Source organism: Myxocyprinus asiaticus, chromosome 29 (assembly GCF_019703515.2).
Source record: "Myxocyprinus asiaticus isolate MX2 ecotype Aquarium Trade chromosome 29, UBuf_Myxa_2, whole genome shotgun sequence".
In the NCBI taxonomy this organism is placed as follows: Eukaryota; Metazoa; Chordata; class Actinopteri; order Cypriniformes; family Catostomidae; genus Myxocyprinus; species Myxocyprinus asiaticus.
Genome location: NC_059372.1, coordinates 1,961,817 through 1,988,281, shown reverse-complemented (window position 1 = coordinate 1,988,281; position 26,465 = coordinate 1,961,817). Strand labels below are relative to the sequence as shown.

The 26,465-nt window shown below is 43.5% G+C and overlaps 1 protein-coding gene across 1 annotated transcript in view; it reads right to left on the bottom strand.

The window, feature by feature from the left end:
* Window positions 1-26,461, bottom strand: part of LOC127420185 (zinc finger protein 271-like) — a gene marked incomplete at its 5' end in the record, with an annotated part of 180,940 nt that extends 154,479 nt beyond the window's left edge. The window contains 2 exon segments of the mRNA XM_051662239.1: window positions 24,384-24,925; window positions 24,928-26,461. Of these exon segments, the coding sequence (XP_051518199.1) occupies window positions 24,834-24,925; window positions 24,928-26,461 (1,626 nt within the window).
* Between the last annotated feature and the right edge of the window lie 4 nt (window positions 26,462-26,465).

Below are 26,465 nucleotides of genomic sequence, written 5' to 3'. Positions count from 1 at the left end.
CCCTATCTGTCACTCACTCGACGTTGTGTCGATGTAGTGACACTAGGGGTCACTCTTGGGAGCCCAAGGCACCTCTGGTCTTTGATAAAAGGCCAATGAAAATTGGTGAGTGGTATTTGCATGCCACTCCCCCGGACATATGGGTATAAAAGGAGCTGGTATGCAACCACTCATTCAGATTTTCTCTTTGGAGCCGAACGGTCATGCTCATTGAGCTGAATACTACTGTTCATTCATCTCTGCTGGATCTGATGGCGCATTTCAGCGGCTTCTCCCTCCTCTGCACTGGTGCACTGCAGAGAACGCCCCTGGGCGCTTCGGCAGAAAAACAAGAGAGTATATTTTCTGAAAGAGCTTTTCCTCCTCTAAAAGAGTATATATTTCTCTAAAAGAGCAGCACACACGCAACGTCTTTTTAAAGACGCGTCTTTTTAAAGATGCCTTTCCAATTGTGTGTTATTCCTGGTTGCGATCGTTATCTCTCAACTTCGGTTGGTCATAATCGCTGTATTTCGTGTCTGGGCATGACCCACACGGAGGCAGCGTTTGTGGATGGTTCATGTTCTCACTGTTTCGTAAGAAAGCAAGCCACCCCAGCGGCTCCCCGCCTCGGTCCTTCTACCTACGGGTATGAGACCAGCACGGCTAGCACTGGGGGTGATTTGGGGACCCCAATGGGATCGTCTCCGCCGGGTATCCCCCTACGGATCTCCCATTCCCCAGCACGCTCGTCTGCCCCAATCGGGCTTCCGGATGAGTTCGCCGGCTCGTCTCACAGCGAGTCTGGCTTCTTGTTCGGAGCCCGCGAAGATGATGAGCTCTCGAGAGCAGCATCGGAGAGCGGGCTTGTCCAGTCGGAAGCAGAAGCCTCAGCTGGGCCTCCCCCTTCGGGGACGATTTCCCAGTCACAGGCCGATGCCGAAATGATGGACATGCTTTCCCGGGAGGCCGCGAGCGTCGGGTTAGAGTGGAACCCACCGCTCTCCTCTGAACCCTCGCGGCTTGATGATTGGTTCCTGGGCTTGCGGCGCCGCTCAAAGCAGCCACGCCCCGCTCCAGTGCCATTCTTCCCGGAAGTGCACAAGGAGCTGACGAAGTCATGGGAGGCACCTTTTACTGCCCAGCCCCGATTCCGCAGTTCCCCCGTTCTCACTACCCTCGATGACGGGGCGGCCAGGGGCTATATGGCGATTCCCCCAGTGGATAAGGCGCTTGCGGTGCACCTATGCCCGCAGAGTGCTGCCACCTGGCGCGGACGCCCTAAGCTCCCATCCAAGCCCTGTAGGCTCACATCGTCCCTGACAGCTAAAGCCTACAGCGCTGCTGGACAAGCTGCCTTGTCAGAGCTCCGCCCCGCCACGAGGCCCCACCTGCCGGTACGTCTGACGACGTTGTCCCCTTGGTCCCCCTTGCGCGGAACTTGGACGCATGGCTCGCGCTTTCTTTTCAATCGGTCGCTATAGCTGATCCGGACCGTCTGACTCGGCTACGCGATTCAGTTCGCCAGGCGCCCGCCCAGGTTCAGCGATATTCACTTCACCTTGGTCAAGAGCGAAAACACTGCCACCTTGCGCAAGGAGATTGCTATGCTCCTACGGAAGGGCGCGATAGAACCTGTCCCTCCAGCTGAGATGAAGAAAGGGTTTTACAGCCCCTAATTCATCATACTGAAAAAAGGCGGTGGGCATTCGCATTCTCAACTATCTTGAGGACTGGCTAATCCTAGCTCACTCTCGAGACATGTTGTGCGCACACAGGGACCTGGTGCTCTCACACCTCAGCCAACTAGGGCTTCGGGTCAACTGGGAAAAGAGCAAGCTCCTCCCGGTTCAGAGCATCTCTTTTCTCGGTTTGGAGTTGGACTCAGTCTCCTTGATAGCGCACCTTACGAACGAGTGCACCCAGTCGGTGCTGGCCTGTTTGAAGACATTCAAACAGAAAACAGCGGTTCCACTGAAACTTTTTCAGAGGCTCCTGGAGCATATGGCATCCTCGGCGGTGGCAACCCCGCTCGGGTTGATGCATACGAGGCCGCTTCAGCACTGGCTCCAGACTCGAGTCCAGAGATGGGCATGGTGCCACAGGACACATCACGTAGTCATCACACCGGTCTGTCACCGTCTTTTCAGCCCTTGGACCGACCTCTCGTTTCTACGGGCAGGTGTTCCTCTAGAACTTGTCTCCAGGCGCGTCGTGGTCACGACAGATGCCTCCAAAATGGGCTGGGGCGCTGTTTGCAACAGGCACGCAGCCGCCGGCCTCTGGACGGGTCTGTGACTGCATTGGCACACCAACTGCCTCGAGATGTTGGCAATTCTGCTCGCCCTGCGGAGGTTCCGGCCATTGATCCAGGGCAAGCACGTGTTAGTTCGTACAGACAACACGGCAACGGTAGCATATGTCAACCACCAAGGCAGCACAGAGCAGCAGCACTTCAAGTCGCTTGAATCCCGGGCAACCTCAACACTACAGCGGATGCGCTGTCACGGCAGGTTACCCTCAGGGGAGAGTGGAGACTCCAGCCTCAGGTGGTCCAGCTGATATGGAGTCGAATTGGACGGGCACAGGTGGACCTGTTCGCCTCCCAAGAATCCTCCCACTGCCCGCTCTGGTACGCCCTCATCGAGGCTTCCCTCGGCATAGACGTGCTGGCACACAGCTGGCCCCCTGGCCTGCGCAAATATGCATTTCCCCCAGTGAGCCTACTTGCACAGACCCTGTGCAAGATCAGGGAGGACGAGGAGCAGGTCATCCTGGTAGCACCCTACTGGCCCACCCAGATGTGGTTCTCGGACCTCACGCTCCTCACGACAGCTCTCCCCTGGTGAATTCCCCTGAGGAAGGACCTTCTTTCTCAGGGATGGGGCACCCTCTGGCACCTCTTGAATCTCCATGTCTGGCCCCTGGACGGAACACGGAAGACCTAAGTGGACTACCACCTGCGGTGGTAGAAACGATCACTCAGGCTAGGGCCCCCTCTCCGAGGCGCCTGTATGCCTTTAAGTGCCGTCTGTTCGCTAAGTGGTGTTCTTCCCGACGGGAAGACCCCCAGAGATGCGCAATCGGATCAGTGATTTCCTTCCTGCAGGAGAGGTTGGAAGGGAGACTGTCCCCTTCCACCTTTAAGGTGAACGTTGCCGCCATAGCAGCACACCACGACGCAGTTGACGGTAAGTCCTTAGGGAAGCATGACCTGATCATCAGGTTCCTAAGAGGCGCCAGGAGGCTGAATCCCCCCAGACCACGCCCCGTTCCCTAATTGGACCTCTCTGTAGTTCTTCAGGGTCTACAGAGAGCCCCCTTTGAGCCTTTGCAGTCAGCCGAGCTTAAGGCACTCTCCTTGAAGACTGCCCTCCTGACTGCGCTCATTTCCATCAAGAGGGTAGGAGACCTGCAAGCATTCTCTGTCAGCGAAACATGCCTGGAGTTCGGTCCGGGCTACTCTCACGTGATCCTGAGACCCTGACCGGGCTATGTGCCCAAGGTTCCCATGACCCCTTTTAGGGACCAGGTGGTGAACCTGCAAGTGCTGCCCCAGGAGGAGGCAGACCCAGCCCTGTCATTGCTGTGTCCGGTGTGCGCTTTACGCATCTATTTGGATCGCATGCAGAGCTTTAGGATCTCTGAGCAGCTCTTTGTCTGCGTTGGTGCACAGCAGAAAGGAAGCGCTGTCTCCAAGCAGAGGATCGCCCACTGGCTCATTGACACCATAACTATGGCATATCTCGCCCAGGACATGCCACCCCCGGTAGAGCTACGAGCCCATTCTACCAGGGGTGTAGCGGCTTCCTGGGCCCTGGCCAGGGGTGCCTCTCTAACAGACATTTGCAGAGCAGCATGCTGGGCAACACCCAACACCTTTGCAAGGTTCTACAACCTCCGGGTGGAACCGGTTTCGTCCCAGGTAGTGGCATGCAACATAAGCGGATAAGCCCGGGATAGCCGGCCAGGTGTATCACTTGCACATAGCGCCTTCCACCTCCTTTTGAGCTGAAGACATGCGCCATTAATTCCCAGTAGTGTTCACAAGTTTGTTCCCTGGTTGACTTTTTTCAGAGAGATTCGCTGCCGGCCCAGTACACGTGCTAACTAAGAGTCCTGTTCTGGGGTAGGTGCTCCGCATGTGGTGGTTCCTTGTAAGGCTAACCCCATGCGATATATATCTTCTGCTAATTCGTTTCCCTGTTTGCAAACTGCATCTTCCTTGGGCAAAGCCCCTCTGCCCCAGTCTCCATGTTTGTAGTAACTCCTCCCCCATTGGGCAGGATCTACCTTGAAGACTCTCCACCTGGTTGGAAAGACCATGTGATGTATACTTCCACTTAAATATCCCCCCCTCTCTTTGGACGAGGTGTGGTCTCCGCTGTGTCCTCCCCTTGGGAGGGACGCCCCCGACTAGACCTGGCGGCCCAGTTGGATAATCCCCCTTATTTTTTAGGGAGTGGAAAAAAGAGAAGGGGAAAAGAGGCCACGACTGGGTTAAGTCTGTCTCTATCTCTTGGGTAGTCGACTTGTCCCCAAAAAGGGCCGTTCGACACTCATAACTATGTTGGGGGAGGTTACGTGTCGACCTGGTGTGCTGGCTATGAGGCACACAGTAGACTGCCCACCACACACTGCCAGTTCATGTAACACAGTTCAGCCAATTGTGGCGTTTCGTATAGGGACCCCTAGTGTCACTACATCGACACAACGTCAAGTGAGTGACAGATAGGGAAAGTCATGGTTACTTGTGTAACCTCCGTTTCCTGATGGAGGGAACGAGACGTTGTGTCGCTCCTGCCACAACGCTGAACTACCCGTTGAAATGACCGGACCTTATATTGGCTCCTCAGCACAAAACCTGAATGAGTGGTTGCATACCAGCTCCTTTTATACCCGTATGTCCGGGGGAGTGGCATGCAAATACCACTCGCCAATTTTCATTGGCCTTTTATCAAAGACCAGAGGTGTCTTGGGCTCCCAAGAGTGACACGTGTCACTACATCGACACAACGTCTCGTTCCCTCCATCAGAGAACGGAGGTTACACAAGTAACCATGATGTTTCCCAACCTTTTTTCTGCCACGGCACACTTTTTACAATTAAACAAATCCCATGGCACACCTCTGTCCCACATAACCATAGTTGATAGTTTTCCTGTTCAAGAACTTCCATGTTTTCTGTCCATTTTAGTTGCATATTTACTCACAAAGCCTTTTTCTACAATCAGAGGGCATTAGAAAATATTTTACACAGAAGGAAAGTTCCATTGTATCCATAGTTTTAACTGTGGCATTTGCTATAAGATCATAGTAACCAAAATTAAAAGTAAAACCATGATTAGCAGTAACCATAAAACAAATTATGGCATTTTTCATAAGAAAAACAAATACAGAAATTAAATTATTCTCTCACTACTATATTGATACAAGTTCATGGTAAATATATATATTTTTTTAAATATCTGTGATGTGTGGATTGAAACCTTACAATTTCTGTCTGTTCATTGTGCAGATTTCTCCTTTATTCCTTTTCAATGCTGTTTAGAATGTTGGGGCCGTTTAATACAATTTTAAACTAGTTTAATCATCGACATATTATGGGCTTTCATAGAGGTTTTAATCAAATAATCAATGCCGAATTTGTGACCCAGCCCATTCTTCTCGCAGCTCTGTTTATGATGACCTGCTTGGCTGAGCACTCAAGACCGGTCCATGAGTAAATGCACATCTCTGCGCTGATCTGTCCATTGAGCAGCGCTGACTGATCCGGGTAAAGCTGTTTCCTTTCGCGTTTGGAATGTTTGCCGTTTGATATTTCTCATACGGAACAAAAAATGACAGAGCACGATCAGAGTCAGCCAACTTTGTAGTCGCACCAAAGCGACCTCTTGCAAAGTTTAATCGCACTGTTAGGAAAAATGGTTGAAAAATTAGTCTCAGTCCAGAGCCCTGATTTATTTTGTGGAATCTGATAATTTTCCACGGCACACCTGACAGTCTTTCATGGCACACTAGTGTGCCCCATCACAGTGGTTGGAAAACACTGGGTAAGAGGTTGTAAATGCTTCGGGCATTCTAGACTTTTCATCTTGTGTAAATTTGAAATAACTGTAATCATGTTTCTCTTGAAATTGTTCATCCGTTTCAAGCTAAATGTGTTACTATGTCAGATATGTTTGTCTCTGATATGGCACACTGTGCTATTTACCATATACACTACTGGTCAAAAGTTTTGAAACACTTGACTGAAATGTTTCTCATGATCTTAAAAATCTTTTGATCTGAAGGCGTATGCTTAAATGTTTGAAATTAGTTTTGTAGACAAAAATATAATTGTGCCACCATATTAATTTATTTAATTATAAAATTAAAATGTAATAAAAAAAATTAAAAAAAGTTTTTGAAATTGATTACTTGGACCAAATAATAAAGAAAAGCAGCCAATAAGTGCTCAACATAGATGGGAACTCCTTCAATACTGTTTAAAAAGCATCCCAGGGTGATACCTCAAGAAGTTGGTTGAGAAAATGTCAAGAGTACATGTCTGCAAATTCTAGGCAAAGGGTGACTACTTTGCAGATGCTTAAATATAACACAGTTTTGATTTATTTTGGATTTTGTTTAGTCACAACATAATTCCCATAGTTCCATTTATGTTATTCCATAGTTTTGATGACTTTACTATTATTCTAAAATGTGAAGAAAAAAATATAATAAGTGTTTCAAAACTTCTGACCGGTAGTGTAGCTGCAGGTAAACCATACGGAGTACAAAATTCCATGTGACTACCAGTAATTTTACACAATTACCAAACTCTCAGTAATTTTGCACAACTAGCATTAACCTTCAGTAACTTTAAAAAGACTGAAGAACTTCATTAGGCTTCATTAGGCCTTTAAAATTCAAGAACACTCTTTGCAGGAGGGTCCCACGTGACGCCATGCGAAGGGCAGATGTGTGAGAGACAGCTCTGTGCACTTTGCTAATTTTTAAAATTATTTTCATGATATAATCCAGTGAAATTCGATACACCCAGTTACACATTTGCTGTTTGAGGTAAACATGGCAAAGAAGTCAAAATCATCGGGCTCAGGAGACATTAAAAGACACTTACGTGTTCAAGATGAAAGCCCAGACAGGCCTGTGGATCGGGGACTCGATTTGGATGGCGCAGGCGGGAGAAGAAATCCAGCGTCAACTGTCCAACATGTCGGTGATGTTGACGAAGGTACTTGCAGACTTGGAGGATCTCGCTGTAATACGTCAAACGATTACGGCAATGGAAAAAAATTCTCTGAGTTAGTCAAAAGAGTGACAGATGTTGAGAGACGAATCGATTATTTGGAGTCATCAGAGAGGGAATTAGCCGCTAATCCGCCCGCGACCAAAGTTGATTTGGAACGTGTTCTTGAAAAGCTTGAAGATTTTGAGAATAGAAGTCGCAGGAATAACGTTTGAATTCTGGGAATTCCTGACCATGAGGAGGGCAGAGATATGGTGAAATTCCTAGACGAGCTTTTCCCGAGTCTGCTCGACATAACAGGCCATAAACTGGAGGTCGAGAGAGCTCACAGAGTCCCAGCTCACAGATCCGCTGAGGGAGACAGGCTCCGATCGATTCTGGCCAGATTTTTGAGATCATCCGATAAAGATCTGGTGTTGTGCCAGGCAAGGAGCAAAGGAAAGCTTTCTTGGAAGAATCACAATATTTTCTTGTTTACAGACTTTGCGAATTCGACAAGAGTGAAACGCGATCAGTTCAAGGAATGCAAGAAACTTTACATCAGCGGAAGATAACTTTTGCTCTGATGTTCCCTACCAAACTGAGAATAAACACCAAGGACGGCTGCAAAGTATTTACATGTCCCAATCAGGCAATGTCTTTTATAGAAACAATGGGTGAATAACCACTGGGTGTTTCTCTTGTGAGTGGATTGACTCATTGTACATACTCTGGCTTTCGGAGGAAGTTGGGCGCCATTTTTGTTTCTTTTTGCGTTGGCTCCGCCGAGCGGCTGGAGTTTGTTTTGTTTTGTGGATTAACACTTTTCCATAAAGAAACTTTTGCATTGACGGAAGATCACTTTTACAATGAAGTTTCCGATTTGAGAATAGTCACTACGGATGACTGCAAAATATCTACATGCCCACACAAAGGATGTCTTTAATAAAGTTGACGGACTGTGTAAGTCATGGGATATACTTTTATGTGGCCTCCGAGTGAATTGACTCTTGACCATCCGAGGAACCAGGATGCGTATTTCGTTTTCTTTTGTGCTGGTTCCGCCTAGCGGTTGGAGCTCGTTTTGTTAAATAACACTACTTAGGGACATTTGTGGAAGAATCTGTCAGTTCCTTGTGCTTATGCCTCCTGTTGGCTGGAGTATGATTTGTGGAGTATTTACGTGGGACATTGAAATGATTATGGTTGGGGTTTGTTTTACAAAATATTTGATGTTATGTAATTTTGCCTTACAAATTTGTGAGGCAAAATTGAGCAATGGCGCTTTCGTGCGCGGGGTTAATGTGCACGTTTTTCTTTTTTCTGTTTGTTTTGTTCAGGAGGAAGTTCGGGGTTTTATTGTTGCATTAATGTTGAAATGTGGTCTTCATAATTTTGTTTTTGGCACACAATTTATTTTTTCTATTATATCAAAATGCCATATGTTAATATGAGTGTACTATCTCTCTCCACATGGAATGTGAATGGCTTGGGGCACCCCATAAAAAGAAGTAATGTTGTTTCTTTTCTTAAATGTAAGAAATATGATATAGTGTTTCTTCAAGAAACGCATCTTTCCCCGCAGGAAGCTGAAAAATTTGGGAAGATATGGGGTGGACATGTTTTCTTTAGTGCGGGCTCATTAAGAGCAAGGGAGTCATTATATTGGTAAATAAACATTTACAGTTCAAATGTCTCAAACAGATTAAAGATAAATTAGGGAGAGTCATTATTGTTTTAGCAGAAATTCAGGGGCAATGTCTGATTTTGGCTAATATTTATGCACCTAACGCTGATGAACAGGGCTTTTTTATAGATCTTGAAGGGATGTTGCAAACTGCTGGCACCCCTCATGATATAATATTGGGAGGAGACTTTAAGCTTTTGATGGACTCAGTCCTTGATAATAGTGAAGCAAAAGTGTGCAAGCCCCCTAGAGAAACATTGACGCTTCACAGGATGTGTAAAAATCTTGGTCTTACAGATATTTGGAGACTTTTGAACCCATCTGGTAGGGACTATACATTTTTTTCATCAGTCCATAAGATTTATTCTAGAATAGATTTTTTTTTTTATATCCAAATCCCTCATTTCATCTGTTGTTGATTGCTCAATTGGAAACATTTTAGTCTCAGATCATGCCCTGGTGAGTTTAGAGGTGTTGCCACATACGGAGAAAAAGAAATCATATAGTTGGTGCTTTAATGTTTCCCTTTAGCAAAATCCTGATTTCCAACAAATATTAAAGACTGAAATCAATGTTTATATGGAGACCAACTGGTCCTCAGTATCCTCTGTGGGCGTGGCTTGGGAGGCACTTAAGGCGGTTCTTAGGGGCTAGATCATACAGTATGCCTCATTCATCCAAAAATCCAAAGCACGAGAACTCATGGAGTTGGAAGGAAATATTAAAAGTGCAGAGGCAGAGCTGAAGCGCCGTATGTCATCTGATGGCCTCAGAGAATTGACCCGATTGAAATATAGATATAATACTATTTTGTTGCGGAAAGTGGAGTTTTGGTTATTCAGGGCAAGCCAGAGAGTCGGGTGACAAAGCAAGGAAGCTTTTGGCTAGATATATAAACAGAGGGAGTCTTTCTACTTTCTACAATTTCACTCTTTCTACAATTCCCTCAGTGAAATTTGCTGGTGGTGAAATTTTTACCTCAGCCATTGATATTAATAATGCCTTTAAAGTGTTCTATCTTGATCTTTACAGTTCCACGTCTTCTTCTACAGATGAAGATATTAGAAACTTTGTGGAACCATTAGATCTTCCTAAACTGACTCTGAGATAACCTTGGAGAAGCTTGATGAGGTAATTACAGGTGCATCTCAATAAATTAGAATGTCGTGAAAAAGTTCATTTATTTCAGTAATTCAACTCAAATTGTGAAACTCGTGTATTAAATAAATTCAATGCACACAGACTGAAGTAGTTTAAGTCTTTGGTTCTTTTAATTGTGATGATTTTGGCTCACATTTAACAAAAACCCACCAATTCACTATCTCAAAAAATTAGAATATGGTGACATGCCAATCAGCTAATCAACTCAAAACACCTGCAAAGATTTCCTGAGCCTTCAAAATGGTCTCTCAGTTTGGTTCACTAGGCTACACAATCATGGGTAAGACTGCTGATCTGACAGTTGTCCAGAAGACAATCATTGACACCCTTCACAAGGAGGGTAAGCCACAAACATTCATTGCCAAAGAAGCTGGCTGTTCACAGAGTGCTGTATCCAAGCATGTTAACAGAAAGAGTTGAGTGGAAGGAAAAAGTGTGGAAGAAAAAGATGCACAACCAACCGAGAGAACCGCAGCCTTATGATTGTCAAGCAAAATCGATTCAAGAATTTGGGTGAACTTCACAAGGAATGGACTGAGGCTGGGGTCAAGGCATCAAGAGCCACCACACACAGATGTGTCAAGGAATTTGGCTACAGTTGTCGTATTCCTCTTGTTAACCCACTCCTGAACCACAGACAACGTCAGAGGCATCTTACCAGGGCTAAGGAGAAGAAGAACTGGACTGTTGCCCAGTGGTCCAAAGTCCTCTTTTCAGATGAGAGCAAGTTTTGTATTTCATTTGGAAACCAAGGTCCTAGAGTCTGGAGGAAGGGTGGAGAAGCTCATAGCCCAAGTTGCTTGAAGTCCAGTGTTAAGTTTCCACAGTCTGTGATGATTTGGGGTGCAATGTCATCTGCTGGTGTTGGTCCATTGTGTTTTTTGAAAACCAAAGTCACTGCACCCGTTTACCAAGAAATTTTGGAGCACTTCATGCTTTCCTTCTGCTGACCAGCTTTTTAAAGATGCTGATTTCATTTTCCAGCAGGATTTGGCACCTGCCCACACTGCCAAAAGCACCAAAAGTTGGTTAAATGACCATGGTGTTGGTGTGCTTGACTGGCCAGCAAACTCACCAGACCTGAACCCCATAGAGAATCTATGGGGGTATTGTCAAGAGGAAAATGAGAAACAAGAGACCAAAAATGCAGATGAGCTGAAGGCCACTGTCAAAGAAACCTGGGCTTCCATACCACCTCGGCAGTGCCACAAACTGATCACCTCCATGCCACGCCAAATTGAGGCAGTAATTAAAGCAAAAGGAGCCCCTACCAAGTATTGAGTACATATACAGTAAATGAACATACTTTCCAGAAGGCCAACAATTCACTAAAAATGTTTTTTTTATTGGTCTTATGATGTATTCTAATTTTTTGAGATAGTGAATTGGTGGGTTTTTGTTAAATGTGAGCCAAAATCATCACAATTAAAAGAACCAAAGACTTAAACTACTTCAGTCTGTGTGCATTGAATTTATTTAATACATGAGTTTCACAATTTGAGTTGAATTACTGAAATAAATGAACTTTTCCATGACATTCTAATTTATTGAGATGCACCTGTATATCCCTACCTACCGGCAAGGCTGCGGGGCCAGATGGTTTTGCCGCAGAATTTTTTCGATCTTATGCTACAGAACTGGCTCCACTTTTGTTAGTAGTTTATACTGAATCATTAAAGAATGGAAAGCTTCCTCCAACCATGACACAAGCCCGGATCAGTCTGATTCTTAAAAAGGACAAAGATCCAAGCGAGTGTAAAAGTTACCGTCCAATCTCCCTGATCCAACTAGATGTCAAAATTTTTATTAAGTAAGGTTATGACATCTCTTATATGGATCAGGTGGGGTTTATTCAGGGCCGCAGCTCTTCTGATAACATTAGGCATCTCATCAATATCATGTGGTCAGTAGTGAATGATCTGTCTCCGGTCGAAAGCTTCTGCTTTACGCAGATGATATTTTATTATTTGTCTCTGAACCTACTAGATCTATGCCTTGCCTCCACAGAATTATTAATTCCTTTTCCAAGTTCACAGGATACAAAGTCAGTTGGTCTAAATCCGAAGCTTTGACTCTGACAGCGTACTGTCCAGTAACGGCTTTCCAGCTGGGCACCTTCCAGTGGCCCAAACAGGGCATTAAGTATTTGGGGATTTTATTCCCAGCAAATTTGTCTGATTTAGTGTAGTGTAATTTTGACCCTTTAATAAAAAGGTTTTTGAGGGATGTGACAGATGGGCTTCATTAAATTTATCGATGACTGTGAAGGTAAATGTTATTAAAATGAATTATATTACAAAATTCAACTACCTGCTACAGTCTCTCCCTGTAGATGTCCCCTCTCTTATTTCAAGAAATTTGATAGCATAGCAAAGTCCTTCATTTGGAATGGTAAACATCCCAGATTGCATTTTAATAAGTTACATAGGCCGATTGACAAAGGTGGGCTAGGCCTACCCAAGATTTTGTCTTATTACTATGTGTTCAGTCTCAGACATTTGGCTCATTGGTCACTTCCACCTGAGAGAACCCCTCCCTGGTTTGTTAGTGAACAGGCAGTTCTTGCCCCTATTTCACCATTACAAAGCCTCTCTATCAAAATAATCGGAAAAGTTAAGTTACACCCCGTTATTTCGCATTTACACTCGGTATGGACTAAAGTGTCCAGATTGTTTAAATCAGACACTTATTTAAATGTTGCCTCAACCATATGGCAGAACCCAAAATTGTGTATTGGCAAGTCCCCTTTCTGCTGGCCGGAATGGATTGTGAGGGGGTTGCTATGCTCGGTGACCTATATGAGAGTGGAGTGTTGAGATCATTTGAAAACTTGGTCCAACATTTTGGGATCCCCAGACCTCTGTTTTATAGGTATTTACAACTGCGCCACCTGCTTTGTACTATTTTTGGGAGTAGCACACACCCCCTAAGGAGGCGGATGCTTTGGGAGAGGTGATTGCGGCTTTTGGAAAAGGTCATGAGGCATCAGTGTATTACTCCCTGTTAATTCAGAGTCTGAGGGAAGGAGCCTTAACTCCTCTCAAGAGAGTATGGGAGAAAGATTTCAACTTGGCATTGGAGGAAGGAGTGTGGGCTAAGATTCTTAAAAACGTTAAGTCTGCATCTAGAGATGCAAGGGTGTGTTTTATACAATTCAAAATTTTGCATAAATTTTATTGGACCCCCTCTAGACTGTATAGGCTTGGTCTTAAAGACACACCCACCTGCTGGAGATGCCAATCGGAGGATGGAGACATGGCCCATGTTTTTTGGTGGTGTGTCGAGATCCAGAAATTCTGGTCAAAGGTTCAGAATTTTGTGTGCGACATGGTGGGCACTCGGGTTTCGTTTTGCCCCAGACTTTGTGTTCTGGGCGATTGGGCGGTCATCGATGTGGGGGATGGCTACATAGAGAACTGAGTTCTGACCTGTGTGATGATCACCAGGCAGGTTATTTTAAGGGGTTGGAGGTCAGCTGGTGTGCCCCCATATCCGGAGTGGTGCACAGAAGTGGGGAGGGTGGCAGCTTTTGAGGAGGTGTCATCGGGAAGACGGGGTGGCTTGGATATGTTTATACAGAAATGGGGCAAGTATTTGGAGTTTTTGGAGGGCTCTCGGGTGGGGTGTGGAGAGCGTAGTGTAATATAGTTAGTATGATTATTATGTGTGTGTATGTATGTATATATGTATGTGTATGAGTATATATATATATATGTGTGTGTGTGTCTGTCTGTTTGATTTTTATTTCTATATATTTATTTATGTTTGACCACAGGGTTGTATTTTGGGGGGGCGGGGTTGGGGAGGGGGGTTTGTGGGGTTTAAATTTTGATTTTATATATATATATATATATATATATATATGTTTTGCATTTCATTGTTATTGAACGTTTTAATAAAAAATGTTAATTACAACAACAAAAAAACACTCTTTGCACCTTGCATCACCTCTGACCCTGCCCAGCCCCCTGAAACCTTTTCATATTCAAATAGATTCGCATGAGAATACACCTAGTGACATCTTAACTCAAGAAAACGAGAAAATTGCCTTCAATTTCATATTGTAATCACAAAAGCTCTGCAACTTGAGCAAGAATTTGACCCATGTAAGTATGTGCCTGCAGTCATTGGGTGTGAAAAGCAACATGTCCATCAAAGGCTTTCAGCCTGACCTGTTGCTGTGCACACAATGCACATGCTCATGCATCTGATACAAGGCCAAATCAAAGGCATGTATTCACAAAAGAGCAGCGAGATGACAAATATCTAATTCCAGAAAACCTCCAGAGACCAGTTGTAATGATGTTGGCGACAGGCAGACGAAGAGACGATGATGAAGTGTAGAACCTAAGTGCAGTTTATTTACAAAACATGATATCCAAAAACCCTGACTACAAATGATACAACAAAACAAAACATAAACGACTTGACTAGACTTGACTATAGACTTTACAAAAACAAAAGATGACTTGACTAAACTTGAACAAAACAACAAAGTTACATTCACAATACCTGACCAGAGACAATGGCAAACATGAGGGCTTAAATACACAGACATGAGTAACAAGACAACCAATGAACAGACAGAACTATAAACAATATAACAAGACTAATAAATTTAAACCAATGACAAACTAGAACTGATAACAAAGTAATCAAACAATGAACCAATGAAAACAAGACACATGAACAGGGGAAACACATGACAAGATCACATGAGGGAACAGGAAATCTCATGACAAGGAACAAACATGGCATGAAACAAGAAATACTTTTCAAAATAAAAGACATGAACACAAAACATGAACAAAAACACATCTAGACGTGACATATCCCCCCCTCTAGGGGCGGCTCCTGACGCCCCAAAACAAAGACACAGTGTTCAAGAGGGAGCTGGGGGGGGCTTGTGACATGGCATGGAGCAGTTTGGGACTTGGCTGTGACATGGCATGAAGCAGACTGAGGCATAAATGTGACAGGCTCAGGCATTGTTGTGACATGGCATGGAGCAGGCTGAGGTATTGCTGTGACATGGCATGGAGTCTGGGGCTAGGCAGAGACATGGCATGGAGCAGGCTGAGGTTCGGCTGTGACATGGCATGGAGCAGTCTGGGGTTCGGCCGAGACATGGCAGGGAGCAGTCTGGGGTTCGGCCGAGACATGGCAGGGAGCAGTCTGGGGTTCGGCCGAGACATGGCAGGGAGCAGTCTGGGGTTCGGCCGAGACATGGCAGGGAGCAGTCTGGGGCTCGGCCGTGACATGGCCTGGAGCCGACTCTGGCCTGGCCGTGACATGGCCTGGAGCCGACTCTGGCCTGGCCGAGACATGGCAGGGAGCCGAGTCTGGCCTGGCCGTGACATGGCCTGGAGCCGACTCTGGCCTGGCCGAGACATGGCCTGGAGCCGACTCTGGCCTGGCCGAGACATGGCAGGGAGCCGAGTCTGGGGCTCGGCCGAGACATGGCAGGGAGCAGTCTGGGGCTCTGGCCGAGACATGGCAGGGAGCAGTCTGGGGCCTCGGCCGAGACATGGCAGGGAGCAGTCTGGGGCTCTGGCCGAGACATGGCCTGGAGCCGACTCTGGCCTGGCCGTGACATGGCCTGGAGCCGACTCTGGCCTGGCCGAGACATGGCCGGGAGCTGACTCTGGCCGTGACATGACGTTGAACTCTGGCGTGGCGGCCATGATGTGGAACTCGGGCTTGGTGACCATGACGTGGGGTAAAGTTGTGGAAGGCTGAGCCGTGGATAACTGGGAAATGACCTCCGTGGTCGTGAACATGGACAGAGACTCGGGAATGACCACCGTGGTCATCAACATGGACAGAGACTTGGGAACGACCTCTATGGTCTTGGGTATAGGCAGAGACTTGGAAACGACCTCTGTGGTCGTGAACTTGGGCAGAGACTCGGGAACGACCTCCATGGATGTGAACATGGACAGACTTGGGAATGACCTCCGTGGTCGTGTACATGGACAGAGACTCGGGAACGACCTCTGTGGCCGTGTACATGGGCAGAGACTTGGAAACGAAAGCCTTTCTCCTCCTCCTCCTCTGGGAGGCCGAAGTTGGCTCTGGGATGGACGAGGCTGGCAACGCAGGCTCTGGGACGGACGAGGCTGGCAACGCAGGCTCTAGGACAGATGAAGCTTCCAGCTCGTTGGCTGTGGCAGGCGTGGACGTTGACTCGTTGGCCGTGGCAGGCGTGGGCGTTGGCTCGTTGGCCGGCGTGGGCGTTGGCTCGTTGGCCGTGACATGGGACTCCGGCTCGGCATCCGCCTCCCCCACAGTGAACGTAGAACCAGTGATCTGCAGGGCAAGGTCGATATACTGAGTGAGGCTAAGGGAACTGCGACCACCAGGCATCAGGGAAGAAATTGGCTCACTTAATCCGAACAGTCTTTGAGGGCGACCCATTAAAGTCCACCTCGCTGGCCAGAGAGCAGAATTCCTCCACATATTCCTCCAGGGATCGATTCCCTTGACATAGGCTCAGTAGTCGGACTGCTGAGTTCATGGTTGGGGTCAGGTATTCTGTAATGATGTTGGCGGCAGGCAGACGAAGAGACGATGACGATGACGAAGTGTAGAACCCAAGTGCAGTTTATTTACAAAACGTGATATCTAAAAACCCTGACTACAAATGATACAACAAAACAAAACATAAATATGAACGACTTGACTAGACATGACTTGACTATAGACTTGACAAAAACAAAACATGACTTGACTAAACTTGACTTGGCTTGGCTTGGCTTGGCTTGACTAGACTTGAACAAAACAACTAAGTTACATTCACAATACCTGACCAGAGACAATGGCAAACATGAGGGCTTAAATACACAGACATGAGTAACAAGACAACCAATGAACAGACAGAACTATAAACAATATAACAAGACTAATAAACTTAAACCAATGACAAACTAGAACTGATAACAAAGTAATCAAACAATGAACCAATGAAAACAAGACACATGAACAGGGGAAACACATGACAAGATCACATGAGGGAACAGGAAATCACATGACAAGGAACAAACATGGCATGAAACAGTTAACACTTTTCAAAATAAAAGACATGAACACAAAACATGAACAAAAACACATCTAGATGTGACACCAGTAATAACATTATTTTAATTTATACTATTTGTGATATAATATAATTGTATTATAATCACATTATAATATGCATTATATTATGATGGCCAAGCATGGCCACAGACGGGGAAAGGTTATACATGGCATGCAGATGTATATACTATACGTGTATATTTGTAATGACACTGCCAACCAAATAACCTTAAAGGCCCTGAAAAATTCTTGCGATTGCATTTTACTGGTTTGCTATCAGTGCCAAGAGGGAGGGTATACGGTCATTTTTTTGCTGTGCATTAATGCTGTAAAGACAGTGATCCCATCTCCCAGACATGAACATACAGAGCACACACTTTCATTACTACACTCTCATGACATCTTGACCTGGTTCAGACAGTAAAACTATCCAGGCTCAACCACTACACATCATGGAACAAAATAATGGCCTAGATTCTGAAAGTGCTAATCCACTGAAGATCTGGCCTGCCTCTCACAAACACATACCCTCTCTCACATATACGACATTACGAACCTGTTTCCATAAAACAGTCATAATTATGGCTCACATGTCATGCACTATTTACAACTTTCCAACAACTTATTTGAAACACTGTAATGTACATGGGACATGTGCATGGCTACAGTCACACATCAATGATTTAATTACTAATTGCAAGCAAACTTGCCACCCAAATTTCAACATTTCAACCTACATATAAATCGAACCAATTGAATTGTTGTTGGCATGGTTGCAAACCAGAGGGCCCCTGGTTTTCAACACATCGCTAATAACAATGCAAGCGTAATAAGAAGTGGATGATATGAAGTGCAGACACTTCTATCGATCCACTACACACTTTGAAAATAGACATGTATCATCGATTGTAATTAGCCATATGTCTGTAACTGTGATTCTACAATCATAGAATTATTATTATTACTATATGCTTGATGCATACCACTGGTGAAAATACTTTGTGGTATGTTTCCTTTAATTTATTCAGACCAAGTATATCTAAATTCCACTACCACACATCACAGATATCAATAAAAGTATCATAAAAGCGGTCAGATCTGAGGTGCAGGTGCTTCTACTGATCAGTCACGCATTGTTCAGTCAGACCCGTACCATCGAACGTGACTTAGCCTGCAGATCATATGCACAATATTTATTTACTGCTGCTAGACAATACATTTTAGACCTCTGTCTCCATAAGACACCAAGGCATGTTCTAAATGATCTAATAGAAATCTTAGATTTAAACAGGTGTCATGCTTCAGACAAAATGAAAGATATCAATTATTCTGAGCTATTAACCACCATTATGATGTACACTGGAAATGAATTCATTGGTTGCCTTGGGTTTTTTGCCACCTTTCCTTTAATCCATCCAGACAAAGTATTTAGAAATTCCACTAATACACGCTCTATTGGTGTAGTAGTGAATGATCAGATCATCAGATGGGACCATGACCATGACCTTACTGGGTACATGACCTTGAAGGGTACTGAGACCTTATTTACCAGTCGCACTTGCTGTCATGAAACTCAAAACTATGTTGTTTGTACATGAAACACCTTACAGCCTTTTTTTCCTAATGACACTAAACTCAAATTGGAGTCAGATTAATAAAAAATTGGAGTCAGATAAAATTAATAATGGAGTCAGTTGATAAAGTGCAAATTAATAATAAGTGTTTTTGCTTCAGCGCTCAGAAAAGACAGAACAACACAGAAACCATCAGCCATTTTATTGGAATCTGATATCGGACCAATAGTTTGGCCCTTTTTACAAAGCAAAGACATTATTCATGCCAGCAGACTAAAATGTAAACATATGAGTAATATTTACACAAGTTGATATGGGAAATACTGTATATTTTAAAATTAATAATACACTTATAACTAAATTAACTATTCAAAAGAGACAGTTTTTAAATGCATAACATAAGTAAAAAACAATAGTTGTTAAACTCCAGATATACTTGCATAGGTGTTCGCCTCTGTTGCTTTCTGTGTATTCTTCACAATTTAAGGGCAGCTCTTACGTTCATACAGACAGGATCATCACAGATGTTTTGTAATTTTATGACGAAATAAAAAAAACATGAAAACATTTGTAACTTCTGAATGAGAGAAGTGACCCGCATGCGCAAAAGAACAATAACAAAGACATCACACGCAGCACACTGTCATACCGAAGGAAACATGGAGGTCAGTGAAATCAGCATTTATGCGTTTTTTTCAAAAGTCATGTTCTGCGGAATCCAGCAAATACGTGAGCAGATAATACGGAGGACGAGGATGAGGAGAAAGAGAACAAAATGTTTAATTACGGCTTTTTGTGGAGCAATGGCTGCTAGTTCTATACAGAGTTGTGTGTGGATGTGGAGTCGGAGCCAGGAGTGGTGACATCATGATGTGAATTGCTTCACTGAAACCGAATTTCAGGATGTTAAGGGCTACTTTTAATTACATCTGTGAGTGCCTCTCCACAACGCTCTCGCGGCAAAACACTCAGCTCAGACGACCTCAAGGAGATAACATCCTGGAGGTCCTACAAGGCTTCCGAACTAGGTGGGGTTTCCCACAGTGTGCCGTAGCGATCAACGGGAGTCATATTCCCGTCATTATCCCTGAAGACAATCACACTGACTACTTCAACCGCAAAGGATGGCATTCAGTTCTTCTGCAGGGGGTTGTAGATCATCAGTTCTGGTAAGCCTATTATGAAACAAACTCACTTCTATAACTTTTCGTTAGCCTACTAGTGCTACCCATCATTAATTGAGTAATCAGTGTGATCCAGGTTTTTAGAAAGCTACATGTAAAGTGAGGCTGCACTGCGATAAAACAATACATTTTCAATCAATTGCAGTATGACTTTGTTGGTTATGGTATTAAATCTAGTTGCTCCTCTCTGTGTTTACAGTAGCCAATTATGTTTTTTCACTCTCCTCATTGATAATTGAAAAGTTGGCCAACAAAGTTACTTATATGTTGTATCACAGTGCAATATCACTTTAAAGATTAGTCATTGATTGACAACCCTTCAAGTTTTGCATGGATAGTGCTGTCACCCCAAATACTTATGAGGTCTAACATCTCACTGTCCCTCCACTGACTAGCTTCGCAGTTGTCTTCCATATTGCCGAGTACCCGAGTATGACTTCCGCCAGCGCAGAATTGTGACGAATGTCGATCTAGAGTGATGTAAAAGTAGCATGAATTCCAATTAGACTGTTCAGACTGAGGTCGCATTGCAAAAAATCAGACCTGTATCTGATTTAGGACCACATATAGAAGTGGCACAGATCAGATTTGAAAATGTCAGATTCAATGCGCTTTGGGCCGTTCACACTGTCATCCAAGTAACAGACCTGTGTCACATGTGAGGGAAAAAATCAGATTTGGGCCACATTCAGCTGCAGTGTGAATGTAGCCTTTCATGTGAAAACAAATCGGATACATATTAAATTTTTTCCAATGTGTCTTCATTCTGAACAGCCAGGTCAGAATTAATGTGATTGTTTTTTTTACATCAGTCTAACTCAACATGGGCACTTGATTTACCACATAATACAATGGCAAGAAAAAGATAGTGAGCCATTTGGAATTACCTGCATTTACAGGTGAAGTCAGAAGTTTACATACATTAAAACATCATTAAAACTCATGTTTTAACCACTCCACAGATTTCATATTAGCAAACTATAGTTTTGGCAAGTTAAGACATCTACTTTGTGCATGACACGAGTCATTTTTCCAAACATTGTTTACAGACAGGTTGTTTCCCTTTTAATTGACTATATCACAGTTCCAGTGGGTCAAAAGTTTACATACACTAAGTTAACTGTGCCTTTAAGCAGCTTGGAAAATTCCAGAAAATGATGTCAAGCCTTTAGACAATTAGCCAATTACCTTCTAATAGGAGGTGTACTGAATTGGAGGTGTACCTGTGGATGTATTTTAAGGCCTACCTTCAAGCTCAGTGCCTCTTTGCTTGACATCATGGGAAAATCAAAAGAAATCAGCCAAGACCTCAGAAAACAAATTGTGGACCTCCACAAGTCTTGTTCATCCTTGGGAGCAATTTCCAAATGGCTGAAGGCACCACGATCACCTGTACAAACAATATTACGCAAGTATAAACACCATGGGACCACACAGCCATCCTACTGCTCAGGAAGGTGACACATTCTATCTCCTAGAGATGAGCGTAGTTTGGAGCGAAAAGTGCAAATCAATCCCAGAACAACAGCAAAGGACCTTGTGAAGATGCTGGAGAAACAGGTAGACAAGTATCTATATCCACAGTAAAACGAGTTCTATATCCAAAGGAAGAAGCCACTGCTCCAAAACCGCCATAAAAAAGCCAGACTGCAGTTTGCAAGTGCACATGGGGACAAAGATCTTACTTTTTGGAGAAATATCCTCTGGTCTGATGAAAAAAAAATGGAGCTGTTTGGCCAGAATGACCATCGTTATGTTTGGAGGAAAAAGGGTGAGGACTGCAAGCTGAAGAACACCATCCAAACAGTGAAGCATGGGGGTGGCAGCATCATGTTGTGGGGGTGCTTTGCTGCAGGAGGGACTGGTGCACTTCACAAAATAGATGGCATCATGAGGAAGGAAAATGATGTGGATATATTGAAGCAACATCTCAAGATATCAGCCAGGAAGTTAAAGCTCGGTCGCAAATGGGTCTTCCAAATGGACAATGACCCCAAGCATACCTCCAGATTTGTGGCAAAATGGCTTAAGGATAACAAAGTCAAGGTATTGGAGTGGCCATCATAAAGCCCTGACCTCAATCGGTAGAAAATTTGTGGGCAGAACTGAAAAAGTGTGTGTGAGCAAGGAGGCCTAGAAACCTTTCTGTCTGAAAGAATGGGCCAAATTCCATCAACTTACTGTGAGAAGCTTGTGGAAGGCTACCCAAAACGTTTGACCCAAGTTAAACAATTTAAAGGCAATGCTACCAAATACTAACAAGGTGTATGTAAACTTCTGACCCACTGGGAATGTGATGAAAGAAATAAAAGCTAAAATAAATAATTCTCTCTACTATTATTCTGACATTTCACATACTTAAAATAAAGTAGTGATCCTAACTGACCTAAGACAGGTAATGTTTTCTACGATTAAATGTCAGGAATCGTGAAAAACGGAGTTTAAATGTATTTGGCCAAAGTATATGTAAACTTGTGACTTCAACTGTATGTATAAATTTGTCTTAAAATCTGGTTAGACCATCATCTAAGGGTGTGATCACACTTGGCAGGTTTGGTTAGATTAAAACGAACTCTCGTGCAATTGCTCTGTTAGTGCGGTTAATCTGAACAAGTGTGAACGCTGCCATCCGAACCTTGGTGCACACCAAACAAGCGGACCGAAAACGCCTGAATAGTGGGTCTCGGTCCGCTTCCAAACGAACTCTGGTGCGGTTCGACTGATATATGAACGCAGCATGGACCAAAGGCGTATAAACGGACCAATAACAGGAAGTAATTTGCCTAATACTGACCTCAAGCATACCTGGTTCTTCTCATCATAGGAGCTATGTTGCCCATTACAGTTTGGTACAGGCGTCGGAACTGCCGTCAGCTGTCCTTGCAGCATATCTTTGTTTGTGTGTGCAACGGAGGAATTCCTGCCGCTATTTTGACTCCTGAACACATTTTATTAGCTCTTCGTTTGTTCTCGGCTGGTAAAAATACCACCATATATACATATATAAATCTAACGAGCGCATTTAGCCCAGCAGCCAGCATTGTTTTGGATGTTCAGCAAGTTCCGTCTCAAAATACACGTCCATAAAAGCTGTCCAATCAGGTTGTGACTTTTTTCTGATGCCTTTTGTTTTGTATCTTTAGGTTCGGTGTTAAAAATGCCAGTGTGAACGCTAAGCGAACCAGGACTAAATGTATAATTTTATTTTTTGGTCCGGACCAAGAGAACCAAGAGAACCGAACTACAAGTGTGAACACACCCTAAGTTACAATAATGAACAAACACAATCTGTTTTAACTAGGAACACACAAATGATTGTATTATTCTTGTACAAATTGAATACATCATTCAACTATTCAAAGTGTAGGTTGGAAAAAGTATGTAAACCCCAAGACTAATGATGTCAACAAAAGCTAATTAGAGTTAGACAAATGTTCTATAAATGGAGATGATTTAGTACTGTGGCTACTCTCCCTAGAAGTGGCCGTCCAGCCAAGATGACTCAAAGGACACACCGCAGAATGCTCAGTGAGGTAAAAAAGAACCCTAGAGTGACAGCTAAAGACTTCAAGGAATCATTGGAACTGGTAAACATCTCTGTTCATGAGTCTACTATATGGAAAACATTAAACAGGCATGGTGTCCATGGCAGAAGAACACGAAGGAAGCTGCTGCTTTCCAACAAAAACATTGCTGCACATCGGAAGTTTGCCAAAGACCACCTTGACACTCCATAATGCTACTGGGAACATTTTTTGTTGACTGATGAAACTAAGGTTGAGTTGTTTGGAAAGAACACGCAACACTACATATGGCGTAAAAAGGGCACCACATAACATCATGAAAACATCCCTACGGTGAATTACGGTGGAGGGAACATCATGATTTGGAGCTGCTTTGATGCTTTGGGGCCTTGACTGCTTGCCATCATTGAGGGGAAAAATGAATTCCCAAGTTTATCAAGATATCCTACAGGATAATGTCAGGGTGGCTGTGTGCCAGCTGAAGATCAGTAGAAGTTGGGTGATGCAGCAGAACAATGACCGTAAACATTGAAGTAAATCCACTACAGAATGGCTTAAAAACAAAGTCCCAGTCAGAGCCCAGACCTTAACCCAATAGAGATGATGTGAAATGACCTCAAGAGAGCCGTTCACTCCAGACATCCTAAGAATATGGCTGAGCTAAAGCAGTTCTGTAAGGAAAAATTGTCAAAAATTCCTTCTGAATGTTGTGCAGGTCTAATCTGCAGATACTGGAAACACTTGGTTGAGGTTACTGCTGCTAAATGAGGATCGGTCAGTTATTAAATCCACATACTTTTTCCACAGCACTGTGAATGCTAAACCAGCCAATTCAAAAGGCTTCAAATACTTTTTCTTGACACCGTATGAACTGGTCCATTAATGAGCATCAACTGTTCAGACCAGTGTCTGATATGGGCTATATTTAAAATGTTATGTGAACAACCTTACAACAAAAAAAAAAAAAAACTCTGATTTGAGCAGAAAATCAGATTTGGGCCACATTCAGCTGCAGTGTGAACTTAGCCAAAGCCTTTTTTTTTTTTTTTAAATGTTCTTTGTTAATATCTTTGATGTAGCTGCTCTATTGGGAGTAATTCCATCTCTGGGTTTATCCGAATTTAAAACAATTTACTTGATATCACCTGAAGATAATTTTGCTAACAGTGACTAATGATAGACCGATATATCAGTTGATATAAAATTTGCCATTTTGCAATTATCGTCATTGGCCAATAACCGTGTTCGCTTGACCAATAAACAGAAGTGTTAACTTTCCCTTGTTTTTGTTTATCTTAAGAAATATTGTGTACATGCTGTTGTTAAAATGCATTACGTATATTGGTAGTTCTCGGCCATTGGCTAAAATGCTCTACAGCTTATTGGTATCTGCCATTGAAAAACCCATATTGGTTGACCACTAACTGTGACTATTTGGGCAATACTTTTTTACATGTCTATGTAGATTACTTGCTTTGTTGAAACTTTTCCCACATGAAGAGCAGTCGTACAGTTTTCTCCAGTATGAATTCTCTTGTGTGTTTTCAGGTTTTGTGAAAGAGTGAAACTCTTTTTACAATGTGAGCACTTGTAAGGTTTCTCTCCAGTATGACTTCTCTCATGTGTTTTCAGATTATATGACTGAGTGAAACTCTTTTCACAGTGTGAGCACTTGTAAGGTTTTTCTCCAGTATGAATTCTCTCGTGTGTTTTCAGGTGTTCTGACTGAGTGAAACTCTTTTCACAGTGTGAGCACTTGTAAGGTTTTTCTCCAGTATGAATTTTCTCGTGTGTTTTCAGGTTTTGTGACTTAGTGAAACTCTTTTCACAGTGTGAGCACTTGTAAGGTTTTTCTCCAGTATGAATTTTCTTGTGTGTTTTCAGATTATATGACTGAGTGAAACTCTTTTCACAGTGTGAGCACTTGTAAGGTTTTTCTCCAGTATGAATTCTCTCGTGTGTTTTCAGGTGTTCTGACTGAGTGAAACTCTTTTCACAGTGTGAGCACTTGTAAGGTTTTTCTCCAGTATGAATTCTCTCATGTGTTTTCAGATTATATGACTGAGTGAAACTCTTTTCACAGTGTGAGCACTTGTAAGGTTTTTCTCCAGTATGAATTTTCTCATGTGTTTTTAGGTTTTGTGACTTAGTGAAACTCTTTTCACAGTGTGTGCACTTGTAAGGTTTTTCTCCAGTATGAATTCTCTCGTGTGTTTTCAGGTGTTCTGACTGAGTGAAACTCTTTTCACAGTGTGAGCACTTGTAAGGTTTTTCTCCAGTATGAATTTTCTCGTGTGTTTTCAGGTTTTGTGACTTAGTGAAACTCTTTTCACAGTGTGTGCACTTGTAAGGTTTTTCTCCAGTATGAATTCTCTCGTGTGTTTTCAGGTGTTCTGACTGAGTGAAACTCTTTTCACAGTGTGAGCACTCGTAAGGTTTTTCTCCAGTATGAATTTTCTTGTGTGTTTTCAGGTTTTGTGACTTAGTGAAACTCTTTTCACAGTGTGAGCACTTGTATGGCTTTTCTCCACTATGAATTCTTTTGTGTGTTTTCAGGTGTTGTGAAAGAGTGAAACTCTTTTCACAGTGTGAGCACTTGTAAGGTTTCTCTCCAGTATGAATTCTCTCATGTGTTTTCAGATTATATGACTGAGTGAAACTCTTTTCACAGTGTGAGCACTTGTAAGGTTTTTCTCCAGTATGAATTCTCTCGTGTATTTTCAGTTGTTGTGACAAAGAGAAACTCTTTTCACAGTGTGAGCACTTGTACGGTTTTTCTCCAGTGTGAATTCTGTTGTGTGTTTTCAGGTGTTCTGACCGAGAGAAACTCTTTCCACAGTGTGAGCACTTGTAAGGTTTCTCTCCAGTATGAATTCTCTCATGTGTTTTCAGGTTTTCTGACTGAGTGAAACTCTTTTCACAGTGTGAGCACTTGTAAGGTTTTTCTCCAGTATGAATTCTCTCATGTGTTTTCAGGTTTTGTGAATTAGTGAAACTCTTTTCACAGTGTGAGCACTTGTAAGGTTTTTCTCCAGAATGAATTATTTGGTGC